This window comes from Lampris incognitus, chromosome 18 (genome assembly GCF_029633865.1).
Source record: "Lampris incognitus isolate fLamInc1 chromosome 18, fLamInc1.hap2, whole genome shotgun sequence".
NCBI classification, from domain to species: Eukaryota; Metazoa; Chordata; class Actinopteri; order Lampriformes; family Lampridae; genus Lampris; species Lampris incognitus.
In genome coordinates this window covers 36,113,145-36,140,118 of record NC_079228.1, presented here as the reverse complement: position 1 = coordinate 36,140,118, position 26,974 = coordinate 36,113,145, and the positions used below count along the sequence as shown (strand labels likewise).

General features: G+C 45.8%; 1 protein-coding gene across 1 annotated transcript in view; it reads left to right on the top strand.

The window, feature by feature from the left end:
- LOC130128441 (protein MTSS 1-like) overlaps positions 1-26,974 on the top strand; it is a 90,190-nt gene that overhangs the window by 28,640 nt on the left and 34,576 nt on the right. Inside the window, exon 4 of the mRNA XM_056298050.1 lies at positions 21,488-21,572. Within this exon, the coding sequence (XP_056154025.1) occupies positions 21,488-21,572 (85 nt within the window). The remainder of the gene's footprint in view (positions 1-21,487; positions 21,573-26,974) is intronic.

Sequence of the window (26,974 nt, the reverse complement as noted above, 5' to 3'; positions counted from 1 at the left end):
GGATGAGACTACAGCTAAACTAGACTACACTAGAATCAAATAGACGTGGGCGGACGAGACTACAGCTAAACTAGACTACACTAGAATAGAATAGAATCAAATAGACGTGGGCGGACGAGACTACAGCTAAACCAGACTACACTAGAATAGAATAGAATCAAATAGACATGGGCGGACGAGACTACAGCTAAACTAGACTACACTAGAATAGAATAGAATCAAATAGACGTGGGTGGACGAGACTACAGCTAAACTAGACTACACTAGAATAGAATAGAATCAAATAGACATGGGCGGACGAGACTACAGCTAAACCAGACTACACTAGAATAGAATAGAATCAAATAGACGTGGGCGGACGAGACTACAGCTAAACCAGACTACACTAGAATAGAATAGAATCAAATAGACGTGGGTGGACGAGACTACAGCTAAACCAGACTACACTAGAATAGAATAGAATCAAATAGATGTGGGCGGACGAGACTACAGCTAAACTAGACTACACTAGAATAGAATAGAATCAAATAGACGTGGGTGGACGAGACTACAGCTAAACTAGACTACACTAGAATAGAATAGAATCAACTAGATGTGGGTGGACGAGACTACAGCTAAACTAGACTACACTAGAATAGAATAGAATCAACTAGACGTGGGCGGACGAGACTACAGCTAAACTAGACTACACTAGAATAGAATAGAATCAACTAGACGTGGGCGGACGAGACTACAGCTAAACTAGACTACACTAGAATAGAATAGAATCAAAATAGACATGGGTGGACTAGACTACAGCTAAACTAGACTACACAAGAATAGAATAGAATCAAATAGACGTGGGCAGACTAGACTACAGCTAAACTAGACTACACTAGAATAGAATAGAATCAAATAGACGTGGGTGGACGAGACTACAGCTAAACTAGACTACACTAGAATAGAATAGAATCAACTAGACGTGGGTGGACTAGAATAGAATCCCTTTATTTCTCCAAAGGCACGTTCCTGTGTAGCAGCCGGTTCGAAGCAGACCAACACTACGTGCTCCTCTAGGAGGGTCTCACGAGGGCTTGGGTTTGGTTGGCCCCCCGGGGTTGGACGGAGGTGTAAATTTACTCTGTCTGGTTTCCTCTGTGGCTCCGTCTCTGTTTTTAACAACTGATGAGGGGCTTTTCACTCCGCTCTGGTGAAGCAGCTTCTAGTAAAGTGAAAGGGTTTTGAAAATCGTTCTTCAGACTGCAGGACTTTATTTTAAAGACCCCAAAAGACCACTGTGACCCGTCAGCCCAGTACGGCCGAAAGAAGGGAAGAGATAGAGGGATGTTGGATTGAAAGAAGGAAGGAAAAGAGGAATGATTCAGGAAGGTGAAATGTTAGAGACAAAGATGTTTCTATTTTGACCAATGAGCGACGGTGAGAGAGAGACGTGAGGATAGGAGGTGGCACATGGGGCATGACAGAGGGATGGAGGGAGGAATTGGGTGCAGGATGAAACAAGTGAGGCTCAGAAAGATGGTGAGATTGAAAGACTGATGAGAGGAGAGAGAGGAGCTGTGTGTCTGTCATGTGCAGCCTGCAGTACAGTGTCATGGCAACGACAAGTACAATCACCTCTGTGTGTGTGTGTTTGTGTGTGTGTGTGTGTGTGTATATCTCTCTCTCTTGTTGTACTTGTATTTGTCTTTCTCTCTGTCTTCCTCTGCATCTATTTCTTTGTATAATGATTTCCGGTCCCCTTTTCCGTCTTTTCTTATCTAAGAGTCCCCATTTGTCTCTGTCTATCTATCTACCATTGTCTATCATAGCCATCATCATTATATCTTCATCTCGTCTTCAGACTATTGTCTGTTGGCACGCGGTTTCCATAGCAACCGGCTGCCAGGGGGGATCCCGTCCTTTAACGCACCACCGGGCGTCTCTGTCGAGCCGACACCCTGTCAGTGTGTCATCAAGAGAGGAGGGGTGAGGAGGAGGGAGGAGGGTAGAGGACACAGAAGGAGGAAGGGAGACGGAGATGAAGAGCAGTCCGTTCCTTGTTGAAAACGTTAATTTGAGTTCTGCTGTTCAAGACCCACGAAGCCGCCATCCCGTTGCGGATGCGTTTAAGTCACCTTTTCTCTGCCCGGCGTGTCTCGTGTTTTTGGAGCTCCACCAAGTGTCCGAAATGGAAAAAAGTTCTACTCTGATCAGAAAAACATCCTATGAAACAGAGGGGGCGGGCCTTCTAAACCAAACTGTTTACAACAAATATGGGGGAGAAGGAGCTATCGCTACTCCTCTTCACCTCTCCTTGTTTTAGGGAGATAGTATACAATATAAAAAGATATACGTTGTGTATCAATAAGGAAAAGGAATGATAAGGCGGATGGGTTGAGTTGTGTAAGCTAATTCATGTATTGCTAATATTAGCACACAAGTGATTGACAGGTGACTCTGTGGTTGCTGAGCAATGATAAATGCCTCTCACTGCCAAAACTGTGTCCAGTGTGGACTTCAGGTTCTCCACCTGGAAAGGCAATCTTTGTTAATTATCAAGAACCGCTTATAATAACGCCGTCCTTTGGATGACCTGTGGAATGACAGGGTCACTAGGCACTGCAATAGCACCTCTTCTGGTCAGTCAGGGTGCCTGTTCAGGGGGCAGGGGAACCAGTGTGATCCTCCCACGCACTACGTCCCCCCGGCAAAACTCCTCACTGTCAGGTGTAAAGAAGCGGCTGGCGACTCCACATGTATCAGAGAAAGCATGTGGTAGTCTGCAGCCCTCCCTGCTCGGGGGGGGGGGGCAATGAGCAGGAGGGCTCAGAGGAGTTGGGTAACTGGCCAGACACAATTGGCTGGGTAGTTGGGGAGAAAAAGGGGAAAAGAAAAAAAGGTGTCATCTGCATATAAACTGATTTTGTGAATGAGGTTTCCTGTTTGTATTCCAATTATATTGTTGTTTTGGCAGCTGGCCGGCATGAGAGATTGGATGAAGATGGCAAATGGCAGGGATGAGAGTGGACATTCTTATCTTGTGCTACATTGCAGGGTAAAACGCTATGATGTGAACCCATTGGTTATGGTAGAAGCTGATGGTGATTTGTACAGAATTTTAATCCATTTAATGAGTGACATTCTGAAACCAGATTTCTTGAGAGTGAATAAAAGATATGTCAAATTGAATCTATCAAATGCTTTCTTGGTCTCTAGGGAAGCAATAATAGTATTTAGGTTATTCCTTTGGGATAGGCTGATGAGACTGAATAAACGGCGCATGTTGCTGGAACAGTCTCTGCCTTTGATAAAGCCTGTTTGGTCTGGGTGAAATATGTAGGAAATGACGGATTTACTTCTGTTGGTTGTCGTTTTGCTAATGATCTTTACATCACAATTAGGCTTATGGGTCTATAACTGGAGAGGAGAGCTAGGTTCTTATTGGCTTTGAGCGATGCCAGAATGAGAGCAGTATTCGTATATGGAGACATAGATTAGGATTATTCAATCTTGGTAATAATTCGGATGAATAATGGGGATGTGATTGGCCAGAAGTCTTTATAGAATTCTACCGAGTAGCCATGTGATCCAGGTGACTTATTGTTGGGCATGGAAAGAAGAGCTTGAGTTCTTCTGAAGTTATGGTATAGTATGGGTATGTCTAATTTATTGGCCTGTCCTTGGGAGGTCAGTGTCATCGAGGAATGAGTTAATGGTTGAAATACTAGATTCCTTATCTGAGTGACATAGTTTATTATAGAAGTCCCAGAAAATTGTGTTATCTCTTGCAAGATTATGGGCTGTAGTTTCCGGGTCATAGCGCAGCCAAAGGCGCCAGTGCTAGTTCACGGCACAAGACAATCTAAGGTGTGGCCAATACTTTTTTGCTAATTTCAGGACATGCGACGCCAGCGGTAATCAGGTGCAACAGAGGGTTAATAGTTTTGGATATTACAGAGTTACTTGTTAAGCAATACATCCAGTAGAGGGCAGTTCAGAGTCAAACGTTTCTAACACAACAAACATGGTGACGTTGGAGGAGGTCGTTATAATGTACCTGTTAAGAAAGCTGTTCTATAGCAATTGTTTGTCCCTGTGCCCGGGCGAAGTAACATCATAGATATTTACAAATTTCTCACCAACTTGCACATGCTCCCCTCAAAGAGTTCCGCCACTTCTTAAATTCGTGTCTTGCTGGTCTTGTTTGTACTATTGACTACACTGCCCTAACGATTTCCGGTGGTACTGCTCCATTTCGTCCATATCCGCAAGCTTTCAGAAAACATGCACAAATGTGGACGAAATGAATGCGGAGTACGAACAGAAGGCTCCGTCTGTATTCATATACGTATTTAACATTAAGCATAAATGAGGCCTTGTGTGAATTTTCTGATCATCAACGATCACCAAGAGCAAGAACATTCATATATTGTTTAATAATGTCAGAAGAGTGCCAGGACTTCCAGTTGTTTCTAGTTCGTGAATGGCCTAATTTGGGTTGCGTACTGTGTTAAAGTCCTATCCATCCATTATCCAAACTGCTTATCCTGCTCTCAGGGTTGCGGGGATGCTGGAGCCTATCCCAGCAGTCATTGGGTGGCAGGCGGGGAGACAACCTGGACAGGCTGCCAGGCCATCACCGGGGTGTTAAAGTCCCCCCCGACTTTAATATTTGAGTCTGAGTATTCCATGAGTGTCACGAGGGCTGAAGGACCCGGTGCAGACAAGGTAAAGAAAGGAACCAAAAGGTTCAATGGCAGGAAACATGAGGGGATTAGGATCACACAAGGACACATGATGGTTACATGACCATACGCTCTGACAACAAACAAGCTAAACAGCTGAACTTACAAACAGAGAAAGGTTTGTTCACACAGTGAGTAATCAACAACAGCAGTGGGGTAAATGGGTAACTGAGAACAACTGGAGGGGACTCAGGACTGGGATGGTGTCAGAGCAGGGCTAAAGAAAGGATGCAGAAAACAGGGCTGGAGTGGACGGATCCAGGACTAGCCATGGCAGTACCTCCTCCCATGGACGCCACTGTCCTTGCCGGTTGTGGGGAGCTCTTAAGCGTAGCTCCACTGTGGTGGGGGAATCTCGGAACAGGAACAGAAGCTTCGGCCATGGGAAAACACGGAGCTGCAGGGGAATCAGGAACCGGCAGCTTCGGCTACATGAACTCCAGAATGGCCATAAGACTGGCTTTAGCTACTGGGGGCACAGGAAGGGCCAGAACAGAAGACGGTTTGCAGAGGAAAATGTCTTTCTGCACAGGTTGTTCAGACACAACAGGTTCAAGCCAATTTCTTTCACATTTAAATGTCAGTCTTCTATATAGTTTATCCAAAATACATCAATGGACTGGACTGTGTTTCAGATCCTCCATTACATTTCCTGGTTAGTCACAAACCTCTGGAACTTTCACATCAACCCACTGGCACTAATTGTGGGTTGTAAAATGTGAGGAAGCCTGCGGTGGCCATAAAAGGCTTACAGGCCAGATGTTTTTAGTGGCTAAATTATACCCAGTATGTTGTGGTTTCCAGTCATTAAGCTGTAGTGGTCACAGCATATGGATCTGATATTAGATACGGTTTTTAAACTCCCTCTACAACCTCCTGTCTTCTACCAGAATATTCTATAGGACAGTTGTCTACGATCGATAGATAGATAGATAGATAGATAGATAGATAGATAGATAGATAGATAGATAGATAGATGGATAGACATACTTACTTACTTTGCCCCCTATGGGGCAATAGGCATTGATAGGGTTCCTCCACCTATCACAGTCTTCAGCAACTCGTTGCGCCTCGCCCCATGACAGACCTATCTCCAGCAGTTCAGCCTCTACCGTTCTCGGCCATGTGGTCTTTGGTTGGCCTCGTATGGTACTTTTTCATCTCCTCGAGGATCTGAGCTGCTTTTGATGGCTCCCACATGGTTCGGACATTCCGTGTGCCAATTTTGATGTTAAGTTTTGGCCCAAGCAGACCGTTTCTCACGCCCATGGTTTCACCATGGGTGATCATTCTGCCTCCAGGGAAGCTTTAGTCTCCTCCAGGCTTTGTGTGTGTGTGTGTGTGTGTGTGTGTGTGTGTAGGAGTTCTTGGTACACAGATGGTCTCTTCTGGCATCTCGTTATTTTTATGATGTCATCTCCGTTGCAGAAGAGTGAAGTCATATCTGCAGCGTCTGCAGCGGCCACATTAGGACACAAGTCCACAGATTTACAATGTTTACCTCTCATAAAGCACTTTTACACACAGTTAAACATGCAACCACACCCTGCTTTACACGAGCAACACCAGCTTTATCTGAACAAGAATTAAACCCCTTTTATCCCACAAGGAAACACACGTTGTTTTCCGTAGGAAGTCTACTCGATGTCTTCACTCTGACAGAAGTGAGAACTGTCCTTGTGTCCTCTGAAGCCTTGTTACCACTTAACATACACAATAAACACACAATAAACATTTAACATGTACATGCGAGGTTTGAGAAGAAAGACGGAGCTTTGGTGAAGTGTTTCTTGGATGAATTGTTCATTATTTACATTTCAGGCATTTATTTAGACTCTTATTACCTTTACCTTTAACTTTACTTACTTTATTATTACTTATTATTATTATTATTATCGTCATAATCATCGTCATCACCATCATCATTATTATTAATTATTTATTACTTACTTTACCTTTATCTTTACTTAGTTTATTACTTATTATTATTTATTGCTTACTTTACCTTTACCTTTATCTTTACTTACTTTATTTCTTGCTATTATTATTTATTATTATTATCATTATTATTATATATTACTTTACCTTTATCTTAACTTACTTTATTACGTATTATTATTATTTTATTTCATTATTTATTACGTATTTTACCTTTATCTTTACTTTCTTTACTTACTTTATTACTTACTATTATTATTATTATCATTATTATTATATATTACTTTACCTTTATCTTTACTTACTTTATTACGTATTATTATTTATTGCTTACTTTACCTTTACCTTTATCTTTACTTACTTTATTTCTTACTATTATTATTTATTATTATTATCATTATTATTATATACTGCTTTACCTTTATCTTTACTTACTTTATTACGTATTATTATTATGATTTTATTTCATTATTTATTACGTGTTTTACCTTTATTTTTACTTTCTTTACTTACTTTATTACTTACTATTATTATTATTATCATTATTATTATTATTTATTACTTTATCTTTACCTGTGCCCCCGTCCACAGGGTTAGTGGTTGTGTCAGGAAGGGCATCTGACGTAAAATTTTGCCAAATCAGTATGCGGCTTGACAAGACCATACCAGATCGGTCAAGGCCCACGTTAACAACGACCGCCATCGGCGCTGTGCCCTCACAGGGTACCGATGGAAACGATCAAATCCACTGTGGCGACCCCTGGAATACAGGGAACAAGATGAAAGAAGAAGAAGAAGAAGAAGAAGAAGAAGAGTTTAGACTCTTATTCAAAGCTAGTTACAGTGAAATAAGCTTTAATTTCTGTTCCACCAACATTCCAACCAAGTTAAAATCAGGATCATGAAGGTCAAAAGGTCAAATTCACACCGTCCTCCCGGTGTTCATGTGACTCGACAATGATCTTCCTCCACTTACACAAGTCGTCACCGAGTCAGTGCAAGTCCTTCCGTTCTGTGCTGAGCCGCCCAACTGGAAAACTGTCTTTTTAACGACGTCACCGGCCAAAGAAGTGCAACTGTCAACAGCCAATCAGGGTTCTTCTCACGTAGCGACCGCTTCACCATTTAACTTTCTGCCCCGACTCAACAAGAGATGACGAGGGATCGAGCACTGTGGTCAGGATGTTCCCGTCTACTGTTTAGCTGAAAGGGCGGAGTAGCACGATGACGACGCATGGAGGTCTGTGGCCTATGCTGGGGCCAACGGACAGATCTTTCTTCCCTTTCTCACTGTTTGGCGCTCTCTCTCTTCAAGTCCACCATCCCTGCTGTCGCTTCTGCAACACACCCATACGTGTGCTGTCATACCTGGAGGTCCAGAGCCAGCCCGTATATTTATATCTGAACGTCCTGGTCAGTTACCAACACAACGATGCTAACATTTCATAAATCAGCTTAACCTTCGGCAGAACTGTCATCTGGAACACATTATCATTTAACTGGGAAATTAACCTTGGTTCATAGAAGGTCAAGGGTCAGCTAACGTGCCAAGACAGTATTTCTCTGACCAGTCAACGATCATGTGAGGGAAGTCTTAGTAAAAGAAACCCCAGGTTATTCCTGTGGTTTATCATGTCCATGTTAAACCCCGGGTTATTCCTGTTGTGTATCATGTCCATGTTAAACCCTGGGTTATTCCTGTTGTGTATCATGTCCATGTTAAAACCCGGGTTATTCCTGTTGTGTATCATGTCCATGTTAAAACCCGGGTTATTCCTGTTGTGTATCATGTCCATGTTAAACCCTGGGTTATTCCTGTTGTGTATCATGTCCACGTTAAACCCCGGGTTATTCCTGTTGTGTATCATGTCCATGTTAAACCTCGGGTTATTCCTGTTGTGTATCATGTCCATGTTAAACCCCGGGTTATTCCTGTTGTGTATCATGTCCATGTTAAACCCCGGGTTATTCCTGTTGTGTATCATGTGTTGTGTATCATGTCCATGTTAAACCCCGGGTTATTCCTGTTGTGTATCATGTCCACGTTAAACCCCGGGTTATTCCTGTTGTGTATCATGTCCATGTTAAACCCCGGGTTATTCCTGTTGTGTATCATGTCCACGTTAAACCCCGGGTTATTCCTGTTGTGTATCATGTCCACGTTAAACCCCGGGTTATTCCTGTTGTGTATCATGTCCACGTTAAACCCCGGGTTATTCCTGTTGTGTATCATGTCCACGTTAAACCCCGGGTTATTCCTGTTGTGTATCCTGTCCACGTTAAACCCCGGGTTATTCCTGTTGTGTATCATGTCCCCGTTAAACCCCGGGTTATTCCTGTTGTGTATCATGTCCACGTTAAACCCCGGGTTATTCCTATTGTGTATCATGTCCACGTTAAACCCCGGGTTATTCCTGTTGTGTATCATGTCCACGTTAAACTCCGGGTTATTCCTGTTGTGTATCATGTCCACGTTAAACTCCGGGTTATTCCTGTTGTGTCTCATGTCCATGTTAAACTCCGGGTTATTCCTGTTGTGTATTATGTCCATGTTAAACTCCGGGTTATTCCTGTTGTGTATCATGTCCATGTTGAACCCCGGGTTATTCCTGTTGTGTATCCTGTCCATGTTAAACCCCGGGTTATTCCTGTTGTGTATCCTGTCCATGTTAAACCCCGGGTTATTCCTGTTGTTTGGAAGAGTTTGATCGGTATTCCCTTGACTGCTTCAATATTCTCCATTGGAATTAGTTTGATGTGTTTCACATGAGCAACTTGCCCGGTCGGTGTGAATTTACTTCAAATCATTTCAGCCTTGACTTAATTAAAAGGATGCAGAAATGTTTGTTAACATTTTTATTTATCTGTCTACTAATACTAATTAATATCTGGGAAACCCCCCCCCCCCTTCGGCTTAAACATCCATCCATTATCCATTATCCAAACCGTTTATCCAACTTAGTCCCGCGGGATGCTGGAGCCTATCCCAGCGGTCACTGGGCAGCAGGGGCGGGGAGACACCCTGGACTGGCCGCCAGTCCATCACAGGGCCGACACACTCGCACCTAGACACAATTTAGTACAGCCGATTCAGTTGTTTGGTTTGCAGACGGTGAACCTTCACAAATAGTTTTCCCCCTCCGCTTCAAACGCAAAGTCCCACTGTGCGGTTTGCAGGAGCCTCATTATGGTATGGCGTCACCAGGGCAACGACAGCAACTGCCTGGTTTGACGTCAGATAGAATACGATCCTCTGTCAGACACACACACGCACGCACACACACACACACGCATGCTCAGCATGCTTGAAGCAGGTGGAATAGATGGCATTCCTAAACTACTGAGTTCTCTGCTGCTAAACTGCTACTAGTGGCCCAGTACCCTCCAGCTTCAAAATGGCTGCAGTCACCCCCATCCTCAAAAAGCCAGGCCTGGACCCAGATAACCTCACTAACCACCGGCTGATCTCCAACCTTCCATTTCTCAGTAAAATCCTGGAAAGAGTAGTTGCTGCCCAGCCCCATCAGACATGTCCAACCAGCTCTATGAACCCCTTCAGTTTGGCTTCAGAGCACACCACAGCACAGAGACTGCCCTTATCAAAATCACCAATGACCTCCTCATTGCTGGTGATTCCGGCCACATCAGTATTCTCATCCTTCTGGACCTCTCTGCAGCCTTCGACACTGTCTCCCACACCATTCTTCTCAACCACTTATCTGAATACCTAGGCCTCACTGGTGTAGCGCTCTCCTGGTTCCAGTCATATCTCACCAACAGGAAACAGTTTGTCTATGTCAGAGACTCCAGTTTCACCCTAGCCCCAGTCAACCAAGGCATGCCACAAGGCTCCGTGCTTGGACCCCTCCTCTTTATCATCTACATGCTCCGCCTTGGTCAGATCATCCGTCTCCACAGTTTAAATTTCCATTGCTACGCTGATGACACACAGCTTTATCTCAGCACGAGACCTTCCTCTCAGCTCCCCCCATAATCCTCAAGCTAAATACCAATAAGACTGAGCTCATGGTTGTGGCTTCCAAGGCGCTGCTCTGGAAGGTTGGAGATCTTCTCCTCAACGTGGATGGCTGCTCCATGTGCCCATCCCCCAGAAGTCCGCAACCTTGGTGTCATTATGGACTCCACCCTCTCATTCCAGTCACGCATCAAATCTGTCACCAAATCGGCTTTCGTTCACCTCAAAAACATCTCCAGACTTCGGCCATTACTCTCAGACTCCGTGGCAGAGACCCTCATCCATGCCTTCATCACCTCCCGCCTGGATTATTGCAATGCAGTCCTGTCTGGGGTACCTAGCAAATCCCTAGACAGGCTTCAGTATATGCAGAATTCAGCTACCAGGGTGCTAACCCGCACTAAGCCCTGGCAACACATCACTCCCACCCTTGTCCACCTTCACTGGCTTCCGGTCAAATCCCGCATTTCTCATAAAATCCTCCTCACCTATAAATCCCTCAATACCCATACCCCCCAGTACCTATCAGACTTCTTCTCTCTACAGTCCAAGTATTTCTAGCGAAATACTTGGACTGCTCCAGTGCTTCTAGTGCATCCTCTATCTCTGATGCTACAAGAGTTCAGCTTCCTGTAGTCCATGCATATTCTCAGTAACCCATTCTTCTTGGTTACAGCTACAATGGGGGAAGCATAAGGGCTCTTGCTGGGGTGAATCACACCGACCTCTTCCATCTCTGTAAGGACCTTCCTGACATCCTGCCACTGAGCGGGTGGTATTTTGTGATAAGGGAGCCAAGACGGCTTAGGATCCACCAGGGGGATTTCATGTTGCACTCTTTGTGTGTCCATAATCCAACGAGATCCGCTGTGGCGACCCTTGATGGGAGCAACCGAAAGTAGTAGTAGTAGTAGTATCAGGCCTCTGAATTCCTTCCTATAGTCTCCTCCTCACACACCATTGGCATGCATACTATCATTCTGCTAATTGTGCGTAATGTTTGTTCCTGTTATTGTGTAACTGTATTGTTCGTGATAATATGCAGAGTGTCTGCTGTTGTCCATGTAGGTACCGAAAACAAATTCCACCGGCCTTGGTCACGTGGCTAATAAAACAATCTAATCTAATAATTAAAAAGCATTGTCCGTTAACAGTCTTTAACATGGGCAGCGGTCATTTTTCAGGAATGCTCCAGTTAGTAAATAATAATTTTCAGATAACCATAGAACCCTTATGCGTACCTACGAAACTCACAGATGAGAGCGTATAAAACTTAAAATTAAACAGAGAAAAGTTAGAAATTTGAGAAAATTGAAATCTCAGAATATGTTGCAGGCCTAAGGAAGGGACACAGAAAGCATTACGAGTCGAAACTTACGCCAAGCACTGGAGAAAAACTTCCCGATCCGTTCATGCTTGCTGAAGCTCAGGGGACAAGTGATACCACAAAGCTGCCAAACATCAGCTGGAGGGATGTGACTGAATACCTCATAGACATACCAAGTATATTTACGAAAGAATCAACGAAGGCATACAAGTCTTTAGGAGCATACGATTACTTTGTTGGTGGACATGTCCAAGACTTGTACCATCCGTTAATCGAAGGAAAACAAGTTTTGCTCCCTCAAATCAAAGGTAAGCCCTCGTACGGCTGAATTGTTTGTACGGTTATGGGATCGAGGCTGGAGGCAAATTATGACCTCAAACATCATGACGCAGAAAAGCTGATGGAATCGTTGTCAAACGTGAGGAAGGCCAAGCATTAACAGCTCAAACTTTGGTTTGGCAGTTGCTCTACTAGGACAGTATCACATCTAGAGCTGTTACGTCAGTATTGTAGCGAATTCGGGGCGGGGGCAGTCTGGGAGACCGTCGCCATGGCCGGGACGCGAATCTATGTCTCCCGCTCCGCAAGCGACAACGTTAACCAGTCGACTAAAGGGTCCGACCCGTTAGTCAAGGACCAACGTGTCTACTTATCCATGCACGTTACACTACCCCCCCCCTTCGGGCGTATCAGCTCCTTCACGCCTCAGGGCGCCTACGCTTCCGGTCGCTCCATCCCACTTCTGACACCAATGTAGCGAATTCGGGGGGCAGTCTGGGAGACCGTCGCCACGGCCGGGACGCGAACCTGTGTCTCCCGCTTCGGGGGGCAGTACGAGATACCGTCGCCACAGCCGGGACGCGAACCCGTATCTCCTACACCGCAAGTGACAACGTCAACCAGTCGGACCAACGTGTCTACTTATCCATGCACGTTACAGTATGTTCAATCACAACACTTATTTGTGTAAGAAACGGATACAAACCAGATATGAAATGTCCTCCGCAAATCTTCGCGTTTGATATTTGCTCTTCTGACCACGTCTTCAAGGCCTCCCGACGAATCCACGCCTGTCTTCTTCGTTTTCTGATTGGCGTTTTCCCTTTCGGCTATGCGATAAAAATGCCGAGGCTTGTTTTTAACCGTCTTTAAGATTTGTACAACCGACGGCGCAACAACTGTGAGGCATCTCGCTTAGTTTTAAATCAATTTCTCCGTGACGACCTCTTCGAAATGAACGTAGTAACGTTTGCGGACGCAAGACTCGTGGCGTCTTTTTGCCTCACAATCTGCGCACGCACATGTGGCGCGCGTGAACAAGGGAACGCGTCTATACGTTCAAAGCCACCGCGTTGGCACAAGGCTGGTAATAAAGTATAAAAATAAAAGCGTCTTTTTAAAAGTAACCGCAGTACACATAATAAACTTCTCGGCATTCATATTTGTCCAACAAACTGCAAGGATGGCTAATCTAATCGATTATTTTAAAGAGATTCACGAGAGAGTGAATTTCACTTCCTACCTTACAGACATACAGAGGAATTCCAAAAAAGGGGGGGGGGGGAAGGAAACCACAACAGCTGAACCAGAGTAGAAACAGCCAAGAAATTATGAGAGCGCCCTCTGGTGGCAACTCTAATTAATTCACCTCCTTACATGTACATTATGTATGTGTGTGTATGCATGCACCTTTTCTACTGTCAGAAAGCTGATTAGTGGTCAAATAAAAGTGGTGGGTTTGTTTTTGAGTCGGCAACAAAAACAATTAAAGGTGTTCTTCCTCGTCGCTTTAGTCGGTGTTGCTCAGGCCAGATCTTAGTGACTAGTCAGAAGTGCTGCTGTGCTTAAGATAAAGCTGAAAAATGGCAAAGATTTCCTTTAACATAATGACGAGCTTACATCACTTTATTTCAGAGTCGGGAGGGACGGCATGCGACCCCTCCTCAGAATTACATGAGCAGGAGGTCAAGACCCACATTTTACTGGTGTGGAATTTCAGACACCCGTTAAACATCAAGTACAGTAAATGTGCTGACTGGCACTGGTGCTGAAATATGTATTCAAATCAGAATTCCACAGTACATACAGGATACACATGGTACCCAGACAACAGTACCTCTAACAGACTGACATAGTACCACAGTACATACTGATACACATGGTACCCAGACAACAGTACCTCTAACAGACTGACATAGTACCACAGTACATACTGATACACATGGTACCCAGACAACAGTACCTCTAACAGTACTAACATAGTACCGCAGTACATACTGATACACATGGTACACAGACAACAGTACCTCTAACAGACTGACATAGTACCACAGTACATACTGATACACATGGTACACAGACAACAGTACCTCTAACAGACTGACATAGTACCACAGTACATACTGATACACATGGTACACAGACAACAGTACCTCTGACATAGTACCGCAGTACATACTGGTACACATGGTACACAGACAACAGTACCTCTAACAGACTAACATAGTATCGCAGTACATACTGGTACACATGGTACACAGACAACAGTACCTCTAACAGACTGACATAGTACCGCAGTACATACTGGTACACATGGTACACAGACAACAGTACCTCTAACAGACTAACATAGTACCGTCCGCAGTACATACTGGTACACATGGTACCCAGACAGGTCCAAGTCTCATGCTGGCCCAGTGAGACGGGAAGTGGCATAAAATACAGACAGGAGCTGCTCGCCGTGTCTGTCCTCCATAGTGCAATCTTGGATGACATGAGACGAATGTAATTCGATCACTGTAAGTATTATAAGTATTAAAATGTACTGTCATGTCTCCTCCAATCCCAGGGAACCTAAAATGTTCTGGTATCACCTTACATACACACACACACACACACACACACACAGAGCTCAGTGGGCATAGTTCTGAGCAGCTGAAAGAACAGCAGCTGTTTTACTGGGGATGATTGACAGGTATTAGCCCCTCCTCCAGGCTCCTTTCCCAATCTATTGACTACAGCAGTGAATGGATGGAGAACTTTGTTGGCAGAAGAGACGTCAGGGAGATTGTGTGTGTGTGTGTGTGTGTGTGTGTGTGTGTGTGTGTGTGTGTGTGTGTGTGTGTGTGTGTGTGTGTTTAGTAGGGAAGCTATGCAGGGCAGAGGACATTCCTTGGCCACTTATTTAAAACATGCTGAAGGCATCCCGAGATCGTAACCCCGCCGTCACCTTCACCCCTCCTCCTCCCTACGCCATCCTAGGATTCCACAACCCCTTTTATCCCCCACACCCACCCCTCTCTATTTTCATCATGGAGACTGTCTGATTAGCCCCCGTTAGCTCAATAGCCCCGAAAAGGATTTCAGTTCAGAAGATGCTAGCAGACTGGGAGATGGCTCGTGTTAATGTGAATAAGCTCCCCTGTTTGAGGCTTTGGTCAGGAGCTTCTTATTGAACTCCCTCGCTACCAGCCAGCAGCGCAGCTCCTCTTCCTCCTCCTCCTCAGTTTGCTGACATGTGACATGCATTGAAGTGGTAAAGTGACCTTGGATTTAAGTGGAGAAAAAGACAGCAACTGACGCAACCGCCCGGTAACGTTGTGCTGTTGACTTTGAACGGACTGGTACTTGATTGGCTTACCCCACGATGCCCCCAACCAGTCAAATTCATGCTGCAGCGCAATTCCTAGTTGTTGCAGTGACATCGCAGTTTTTTCTTTTCTTTGGTCCGAGTGGGATTTGGGGGAGGGGTTCATAATTTTCCATGTGTGTCCTCTGATACAGCTGTGCAGATACACAACACCTGTAGGAGGTGCTGTTTACAATGGTGGGACATAGTACCCCTACCGGCTCTCCTTCTGGGAACACTGATAGTTAAGTCCCCTGTGACACCAGCTGAGCCTGAACCTCAGCAATGTCGCTGTAAAGTTGTCTTCTGGTGACCAGTGACCTCTGATGACCTCTGATGTCCAATCGCTAACACACGTTATTTTTGACGTCATCACCGCTATTGTCCTCAGATGGATTGTGACATCAAGGCGGGGACAACCAGAATACTGGTGGCTACAGGTCTGCCTCATAGTCAAGACCAGAACGAGACTTCAAAGTCTTGAGTCCAACTCGACAACAATGGGACCAAAACTTGTGTAAAGACTGGCACCAGAACAGCGCAAATCCAATTAAACAGCGGGACTGTAACTGTAGTAGTCGTCATATTTATTTAGGACTTTTTTCCGCTGCCGATGTCTCATGGACATAGATGAAAGTGTAACTTCTCCCTCAGGTCTTGAGCCTAACGCCACCCACTGCATAATTTTGAAAATTTGCTAAAAAGTGGGCAAGGGGCTGAGAGGAGCGGGCGGGGAAGGGATGAGAAGGGGGTGGTGGATTTGTGAGGCAGGAGCATGGGCAGAAGTAGCTGGGGAGATCCGCAAGAAGGGCCCGGTGTCAGTTGCCATCTTACCACAGTACCCAGTCCCCTCCGCCAGCCCGGCCTCCTAGCACGGCGTCAAACACCACCCCACCCTGGGACACATATGCACCTTAGATGGAAGGGGGCCCCGTGAGACGGGCCGCAGCTTTTCACTATTTGAGAGAGGCGGCCTATTGGCGACACAGTTGTCCAGTGGTGTTTATAGAGCCGTCAAAAGCACAAGTCCGAATCATTGTGGCACAATTGGAAATGATGAAATACTATAACTGTAACTGTAAATTTAGAAAAATTCAAAATGTTGGTAGAAAATGTAACAGAGGCACAAGGTTAGTGAGTAAACTGTGAATGATGAGTCTCGATCAGCATATATTCGAAAATGAGTGCGGTGTCAGACTTGCATTCAAGGGTGGGGGCTGGGGAGGTGGCTCACCCATCTCTGATTAGAGAGCGTTAACGCTCTTTTACTTTTAAATTTCATGACGTAGATGAGAAAGATGGCGGACAGCCTCAATAACTATTTTATATCAGTGTCCAGCAGGCTAGCTGAAAAGTTACCAAGCCAGACAGGACAATGTGGTGAGAGTCATGTCCATCAGTACTACTGTCAGCAAGGGATTCAAGCCGATGGCTTCTCTCTGACACAGGTGCCTGAGGTAGTTGTGCTTGAGATGCTCATCAAGCTCAGCTGCTCCAAAGCGGCGGGATTTGATAATATTCTCACCGTTTTCTTACGAGATGCGGTTGAAATCATTACTCCACGCATCAACCATATTATAAATCTATCTATTGAGTAAGGTCTTTTCCCCAGTGATCTTATACTTGCTAGAGTGACTCTTCTCTAAAAGAAAGGGAATAAACTTGATCATGGAAACAATAAGCCTGTTTCTATCTTGTGTACTCTGTCTAAGCTCATCGAGTAGATCATTTATAATCAGAATGACAGCTACCTGTCCTCACAATTTACTGTATGAATTTCAGTCTGGTTCTCGACCCCCCCCCTCCACCGACACCTGTTTGTTGTATTTAACTGACTACATCAGGAGGGTGGTAGACGATGGGGAATTTTTGCGGTATGGCAATGTTAGATCTACAGAAGGCATTTGATATGGATGATCATGCTATTGTACTGTCCAAACTGAAAGCCATTGGTTTAAGTGATGTCGCCGTCAGATGGGTCAGCTCTTAAGAAGCAATTGGTAGATGTTGATGGGACAATGTCTCATCCTAGGTCTATAAATTTGGGGTCCCACAAGGGAGTGTACTTGGATCACTCTTTTTCTTCTTATTTATAAATGACCTGAAGTCTGTCTCTTCATGTGAACTCTTTTTATAAGCAGATGACTCTGCAGTACTGGTGTCCCATAAAGATAAAAGTGTAAAAAGTACCCTGAGAGCAGAACTTAATGTCAGCAGGTGGATAACAGACAACAAGCTATCACTCCATTTAGGAAAAACTGAATCTATACTATTTAGCTCAAAGATAAAATTTAAAAGGTCCCCTGGTTTTGATGCTATTGTTGGTGATACTGTACTTGCAGCGAAGGAGTCAGTCCTTACCAGTACTTACCTTGGTTGTGTGCTGGACAGCCATATGTCAGGAGTGGGCCGGGCTGACAAGGTGCTCACCAAGGTCAAACAAAGAACATGCTTTTTAGCCAGAATATCAAAATTTCAGGACAGGAAAGCAATGGTGACCCTAGCAGGAGCTCTTGTCCAGCATTATTTTGACTCTGCCTGCTGCTTATAGTACAGTGGCCTAATTTTGTACCTTAAAAACAGAATTCAGACTTCTCAAAACAAGGTAGTTAAGGTTATTCTGAATCTCCCCATGAGAACTCACGTTGACCCTTCTCGTTTTGAGAGCCTTGGGTGGTTGAACGTACAGGATAGAGTTTCTGCATGGTACAAGATTGGGCATGGTTGCTATCCCTCAATACCTAAAACAGCATTTTAACCAGGTGAGGGATATTCACGGCCATTCCACTAGTGGCAGTTCCACTGATTTTGTTCCTCCCAGGTTTAAGAGTAAGTAACCTGGGGAAGGAAACTTCTGTACATGGCAGTAAATCTGTGGAATAGATTGCCAGGAAATCTTAAAATCATAAGCAGCTTGGGAGGTTTCAAGGTACTATGTCTGATAATAGGGTGTCTTTTTGATGATATGTTGATGTCATTATTTTTGATGGACAGAGTTTGAATTAGTTTTATCAAATGAGTGGCGAGAAAGGCCAGGCAGTGTCCAACGGAGCACTGATGTAGTGATTGATGTCGTCAGCATAGTGAATAACTTGCTGAGTGACAGTATAGGTGCAGGTAATGATTGTATTGCATTGTATTGTATTGTGTTATTGCTATTCTGACTTTTCCTTTTATGTAAGCACTCACTGTCCTGGCAGAACCCGTGTTTGTACTTAAAATGAAATTGTCAAATAAAAATGAATCACTCAATCAGTCAATCATAATTAGTTCAAATTAAGAGACTTTAAAAAGACATGACCGCAGATTATGAGCAGACTTGAGAAGGTTTGAGTTTCTGAGTACATGAGACGTTCAGTAAGAAGTAAAGGGGGGAAATTGTGGAGGTGAAAAAGAGACAGAGAGAGAAAAAGGAGAGATTGGCTGGTGTAGAGGGCAGGATGGCTGAGGGAAGAAAAGGGGTGTGAAGTGAAGACGAATGAAGGAAGACAAGAAGAGAGGAAAAAGAGAGAAGGGAGAGAAAATGGAGGAGGAAAAAGGAGGAGAGATGCAGAGTAACAAGGGCAGAGAGACAGAGAGAGGAGAGGGAGGTGTTAGTGGCGCAATGCAGTGCTCTCTATCCAACCAACACACACACACACACACACACACACACACACACACACGCACACTCGTAATTATACACAAACATCCAGTTACAAACACACATGCACAGAAAGGTGACTCAGTTCATCTGGACACAACGTTTATTGACAGATACATTTCATCACTCATCTAAGTGACCTCTTCACGCTGCACTGACTGCAGGTGTCCCCACCCTTATAAGCTATGCAGTGGCATAACGACTGAAACCAATGACCAGTTTCATATGTAAATATGGGCGTGACCATTAACTAGAGTTACAATGGCCATGTGTACTATTCACAGAGCATTGGGGAATGTTTGCAATCACAGCATTGTAAGATGGTGACAGATGTATTCTTAGCCCCCCCCCCCGGTTCAGGGATGGTTGTTCCCTCTTAACATAGATGGCCTCTTTGACTCCCCGTTCAAACCAGCATTCCTCCCAATCACGGATGTGCACATCCTCATCCCTGAAAGAGGGGCCACTGGCCTATTAATGGTTATCCGAAATGGGTGTTTGTCAAAGCCAGGAAGACACCCAAACAGTGCACCAGCCGATCGGAGAGATGACAACAGCTGTCTAAGTGTAAACCAGTGGTGATTCCGTATGTGGTGGGAGTGTCAGAAAGATGGAGACGTGTATTTTCCAAACACCGCGTCTCACTTGCTTTCAATCTCCTAAACACGCTGCACCAGAAGTTGGTCCACCCCAAGGATCGGGTCCCCGGCACAAACAGAGCAATCTAGTGTACCCTGTTAAGTGCCAGGAGGGTTGCCGTGACTTGTACACTGGGGAAACTAAACAGACGCTGGCCAAGAGGATGGCCGCAACACAGGAGAGCTAACATGTCAGACCAGAACTCCACAGTCTACACCATCAATAGGCCAGTGGCCACTCTTCCAGGGATGAGGATGTGTACATCCTTGATAGGGAGGAACGCTGGTTTGAATGGGGAGTCAAAGAGGCCATCTATGTTAAGAGGGAACGACCATCGCTGAATCGGGGGGGGGGGGCTAAGAGTACATCTGTCACCATCTTACAATGCTGCGATTGCAACTATTCCCCCAATCCTCTGTGAATAGTACACATGGCCATTGACACTCTAGTTAATGGTCACGGCAGTTGCGTATGAAACAGGTCATTGGTTTGGGTCGTTATACCACTGTATTGTTTATAAGGGTGGGGATACCTGCAGTCAGCTGAGACTGAAGAGGTCACTAATGCCCTTTTTCCACTGCATGGCACCAGCTCGACTTTTTTGGTTTTCCACTGGGCAAAAGTAAGGGATAGTACCTGGTACCAGGTACCTTTTTTGGTACCACCTCCGTCGAGGTTCCAAGTGAGCTGAGCCGATAGTAAAAAGGTGACATGAAAACACCACTATAAATTAATTCATTAATTAGAATAAACAAAATATAAATATATGTTTATTTATTTAAATATAAATAAAATCTTTAAAAACAATTAGTCAACACACCCACAAATGACCCGCGGGGCTTCGCCGTGAGGGGACACTATCTGCAGTGGAAAACGAAATCCCAAAAAGTAAAGCGAGTAGAGTCGAATAGAGTCGGGCTGAGCCAGTACCACGCAGTGGAAAAGGGGCGTTGGATGAGCGATGAAACATCTCTCTCTGAGTAAAGGTTGTGTCCAGATGAACTGATTCAACCTTCAGTGAGTTTCTTAGCTGGACTACTGAGCATGCACACAGACACTAACTGTACGTGACGATGTTAAACCTGTACGGGGAGTCGGCTGCACGACTCGCCATACAGGAGGAGTACAAAGAAGAAGGAGAAGCAAACATCAGCAGAAGGACTAAAACAGAAGGGAGGGTAGAACAGGATGTGACCCCGTTGTTTGTTTGGTGAGATCCAGAGTCTGGGTTGATTTCAGGTTTTCTAAAGCAATGAGGGATTTGGATGTTTCCATTCAACAGTGGTGCTGTAATGATGTGATTTGTTCTGTGGCGGATGATGAGGTGGTTTTTAATGTTTTTGGAGGAAGTCCATAAAATCAAGTGGTGGATGGATTGTGAGAGATGTCTGTACTGTTGTACTGGATTGTCTCTGAGTCATGGAATCCAATGAATTCCTTAAGATCGCTACGGGATTTATTTTAAATAAAGTGAAAATTTAAAATCAAATCTCTCTATCACTTCATTGCATAGTAATACAATCGCAATATGACGACCAACACAAGCTGTTGCAGAATGACTGCCTGTCGTGTGTGTGTTTGTGTGTGTGTGTGTGTGTGTGTGTGTTTCCAGGTGGTACCAGGGACATTGGATCAGCCCTCACCAGGATGTGCATGAGGCATCGCAGCATCGAGTCCAAACTCCGCCAGTTCTCCATGTGAGTACAGCAGTGTGTATGTGTGTGTGTGTGTGTGTGTGTGTGTGAGTGTGTGTCTTCTCCTGGATCGTCACCTTGCCATGGTGGGAAGCTTGTGTGTACCAATGATCCCAAGAGCTATGCCGTCTGGAGCTTGGCTCCTGGTGGGGTCAACCAAGGCGGGTAGGTCAAGGGGGAGGTTCCAGATGAAGCGTGATCCAACAAAGACCTCAGCGGTGGAATTGGTGGAAGATGTCTCCAGGTTACAATGGCAGTGAAGCTGGATGAAGCCTGCCAATCATCTTGGTTCTCTATGCCATTGGACTCTGGCCAGCCTCTGCCAAGGACCGTGTGGTGGATGCAGGCGCATCAGCCACTCCATGTAGAAAGCTGTCACACGCAGGCGTCCTCTCACAAAGGATTCAACCCATAAACATCCTGGGTCAAAGCCCTGTGGTGATCAGGAAGAGGTGATGGCAGCAGGACAGTGAAGTCTGGCAGCCCCTCGCCACAACCTGGCACACAGGCGGTGAGTGTATGATCAGTTGCTAAGCCCTGGGACTGGGGCAGAGGGGCTTCTCAGCTGCTGCACCCATGACGGAGCATCCCTATTTAGGATCTGCTCTGCTCACCCCAGTTGGGGAGGGGGCTAGAAAAGGTGCCCTAAACATAGTCTGCCTCATACCTCCTGTCTGGACCACCGCATCCAGCGGGATCACCACCATGCAGCCAGAAACAGAAACTCATACATCTTGGAGCCTGAAACATACGAACCCTTGTGAACAATCAGTCCAGCAGTCGACCTGAACAGCGTACTGCCATCATCGCCTGAGAGCTGAGAAGATTCGGGATTGATATTGCTGCACTCTCTGAAACCCAACTGACCGACCAAGGGCAGCTGAAAGAGGAGAAGGGTGGTTACACGTTCTTCTGGAAAGGAAAAGCAACTGATGAGCCGAGGATCCACGGTGTTGGCTTTGCCATCAAAAACAGCCTCGTTTGCCACCGTGCTGAGCTTCCATCAATGGACACCTGACGACAATACGACTGGTGCTCGTAAATAACGAAAGCGTCACTGTCATCGGTGCATACACTCCAACACTTGACCGACCAGATGATGACATAAAGGACACCTTCTATGCCAACGTGGACAATGTTCTCACTGTAGTCCCCAAGGAGGATAAGCTCATCCTGCTTGGAGATTTCAATGTCAGGCGTGCACGTTAGGTACGTTATGTATGCTAGCAGCCTAGAGCCCACACGGAGTTAACTACCGTGGCATTTCCCTGCTTTCCACCCCAGGGAAAGCTCTGGCTAGGGTCTTGGTCAACAGACTCCTCCCAATATCAGAGGTAACTCTACCATAATCCCAGAGGTTTTTGTCCTAACAAAGGCACCATGGACATGATTTTTACCGCATGACAACTCCAAGAAAAAGCCCAGGAACAGAATCAACCATTGTACATGGCCTTCATAGACTTAACCAAATTTTTGATTCCATAAACCACCAGGCCCTCTGGCTAGTTCTGTCAAAAATAGGCTGCCCTGACAAATGTATCAGAGTATTGTGACTACTACATGACCAACATGTCAGCTAGAGTAGCAGTTATGGAGATGAGACAGAGTCCTTCAAGGTCCACGCAGGAGTTAAACAAGGCTGTGTCATTGCCCCAACCCAGTTCTCTGTCTTCATTGCCACCATTCTCCACCTCGCCGGTCCCAATCTGCTTCAGGGAGTCAAAATCATGTACAGGACTGATGGAAATCTTCTGAATGTTAACAGATTCAGGGCTAAAGGTAAAACCACCACCACATCCATCATAGAGCTGCGGTACACCGATGCCAACGCCTTAGTGTCTCTTTTAGAAGAGGAACTACAGAGCATACTGCACGCCTTTGCGAAGGCATACAAGCAGCTTGGCCTGGCCATTAACATAAAAAGACCAATATCTTCTACCAATCCCCACCCAACAGAAATATGCCTGCTCTGCCTCCACCCATCTCTGTAGACAACACCAGACTTGAAAACGTGGTAAAGTTCCCAGATCTTGGCAGCCTTCTCTCCTCCAAAGTCAACATTGACCAGAATACAAATTCTGGTGTACAAAGCGGCAGTGCTGCCCCACCCTACTGTATGGCTCAGAAGCATGGACCACATATAGCAGGCACCTGAAGGCACTCCAGGCATACCAGCAGCAATGCCTCAGGAACATCCTTAAGAGCAGCTGGGAGGATAAGCGCACCAACTTTGGCATCCTTGAGGAGGCCGACATGCCTACTATAACTGCCACCATTGCACAACATCAGCTGAGATGGACTGGCCATGTCCTCCGCATTGTCTGACACCACCTCCTGAAACAAGCGCTTTACTCTCTGCTTGTGACAGGATGCCGTGCCCCCCCCCCCTCCAGGAGGTCAAAAGAAGTGATACAAAGATAACATCAAGGCCCACATCAAAAGGTTTGGCATTTGGGCGCCCCGGGGGCTGACCTGGTGGAGCGGGTACCATATAAGGCTGAGTCCTTACCGCAGTAAACTGGGTTCAAATCTGGCCGAGGCCCTTTGCCGCATGTCACCCCCCCCACACCTTTCCTGTATCTCGCTCGACTGTTGCTATCGAATAAAAGGCGGAAAATGCCAAAACAAAAACGTTTGGCATCGGCCTTAACACCTGGGAACAAGCAGCAACAAACAGGGAGGCCTGGAGGCCTGGAGGCCTGGAGACCTGGAGGCCTGGAGTCCATGAGGGTGCTGGGTGCTACAACCATGACCTCCACTGTGCTGCTGAAAACAAGCACAGACTCCGAAAGGAGCGAGTTACCTGAAAGGCCCAAACCACATCCTCAACCACTTCTTCACACCCTTGCCCACATTGCCCCAAAATATGCAGCTCCAGGATCAGCTTCTACGCCCACCTGAAGACCCACCAGGACCCAGAAGGAGGGCAGTCATACCCAACCCCGAGTAACCGTTAGTGATGATGGTGTGTGTGTGTGTGTGTGTGTGTGTGTGTGTGTGTGTGTGTGTGTGTGTGTGTGTGTGTGTGTGTGTGAGTGATGGAGGAGTGGAAGATCACACACTGGTCCAGTAACACCTACTTAGGACACACACTGGTCCAGTAACACCTACATAGGACACACACTGGTCCAGTAACACCTACATAGGACACACACTGGTCCAGTAACACCTACATAGGACACACACTGGTCCAGTAACACCTACATAGGACACACACTGGTCCAGTAACACCTACATAGGACACACACTGGTCCAGTAACACCTACATAGGACACACACTGGTCCAGTAACACCTACATAGGACACACACTGGTCCAGTAACACCTACATAGGACACACACTGGTCCAGTAACACCTACATAGGACACACACTGGTCCAGTAACACCTACATAGGACACACACTGGTCCAGTAACACCTACATAGGACACACACTGGTCCAGTAGCACCTAGATAGGATGCACACTGGTCCAGTAACACCTACATAGGACACACACTGGTCCAGTAACACCTACACACTGGTCCAGTAACACCTACATAGACAGACACTGGTCCAGTAACACCTAGATAGGACACACACTGGTCCAGTAACACCTAGATAGGACACACACTGGTCCAGTAACACCTACATAGGACACACACTAGTCCAGTAACACCTACATAGGACACACACTGGTCCAGTAACACCTACATAGGACACACACTGGTCCAGTAACACCTAGATAGGACACACACTGGTCCAGTAACACCTACATAGGACACACACTGGTCCAGTAACACCTACAATAGACACACACTGGTCCAGTAACACCTACATAGGACACACACTGGTCCAGTAACACCTACATAGGACACACACTGGTCCAGTAACACCTACATAGGACACACACTGGTCCAGTAACACCTACATAGGACACACACTGGTCCAGTAGCACCTAGATAGGATGCACACTGGTCCAGTAACACCTACATAGGACACACACTGGTCCAGTAACACCTACATAGACAGACACTGGTCCAGTAACACCTAGATAGGACACACACTGGTCCAGTAACACCTAGATAGGACACACACTGGTCCAGTAACACCTACATAGGACACACACTAGTCCAGTAACACCTACATAGGACACACACTGGTCCAGTAACACCTAGATAGGACACACACTGGTCCAGTAACACCTAGATAGGACACACACTGGTCCAGTAACACCTACATAGGACACACACTGGTCCAGTAACACCTAGATAGGACACACACTGGTCCAGTAACACCTACATAGGACACACACTGGTCCAGTAACACCTACATAGGACACACACTGGTCCAGTAACATCTATGTAGGACACAGACTGGTCCAGTAACACCTACATAGACACACACTGGTCCAGTAACACCTACGTAGGACACACACTGGTCCAGTAACATCTATGTAGGACACAGACTGGTCCAGTAACACCTACATAGGACACACACTGGTCCAGTAACACCTACATAGACACACACTGGTCCAGTAACACCTACATAGGACACACACTGGTCCAGTAACACCTACATAGGACACACACTGGTCCAGTAACACCTACATAGGACACACACTGGTCCAGTAACACCTACTTAGGACACAAACTGGTCCGATAACACCTACATAGGACACACACTGGTCCAATAACACCTACATAGGACACACACTGGTCCAGTAACACCTACATAGGACACACACTGGTCCAGTAACACCTAGATAGGACACACACTGGTCCAGTAACACCTACATAGACACACACTGGTCCAGTAACACCTACGTAGGACACACACTGGTCCAGTAACATCTACGTAGGACACAGACTGGTCCAGTAACACCTACATAGGACACACACTGGTCCAGTAACACCTACATAGGACACACACTGGTCCAGTAACACCTACATAGGACACACACTGGTCCAGTAACACCTACATAGGACACACACTGGTCCAGTAACACCTACATAGGACACACACTGGTCCAGTAACACCTACTTAGGACACAAACTGGTCCGATAACACCTACATAGGACACACACTGGTCCAATAACACCTACATAGGACACACACTGGTCCAGTAACACCTACATAGGACACACACTGGTCCAGTAACACCTAGATAGGACACACACTGGTCCAGTAACACCTACATAGGACACACACTGGTCCAGTAACACCTACATAGGACACACACTGGTCCAGTAACACCTACATAGGACACACACTGGTCCAGTAACACCTACATAGGACACACACTGGTCCAGTAACACCTACATAGGACACACACTGGTCCAGTAACACCTACATAGGACACACACTGGTCCAGTAACACCTACATAGGACACACACTGGTCCAGTAACACCTACATAGGACACACACT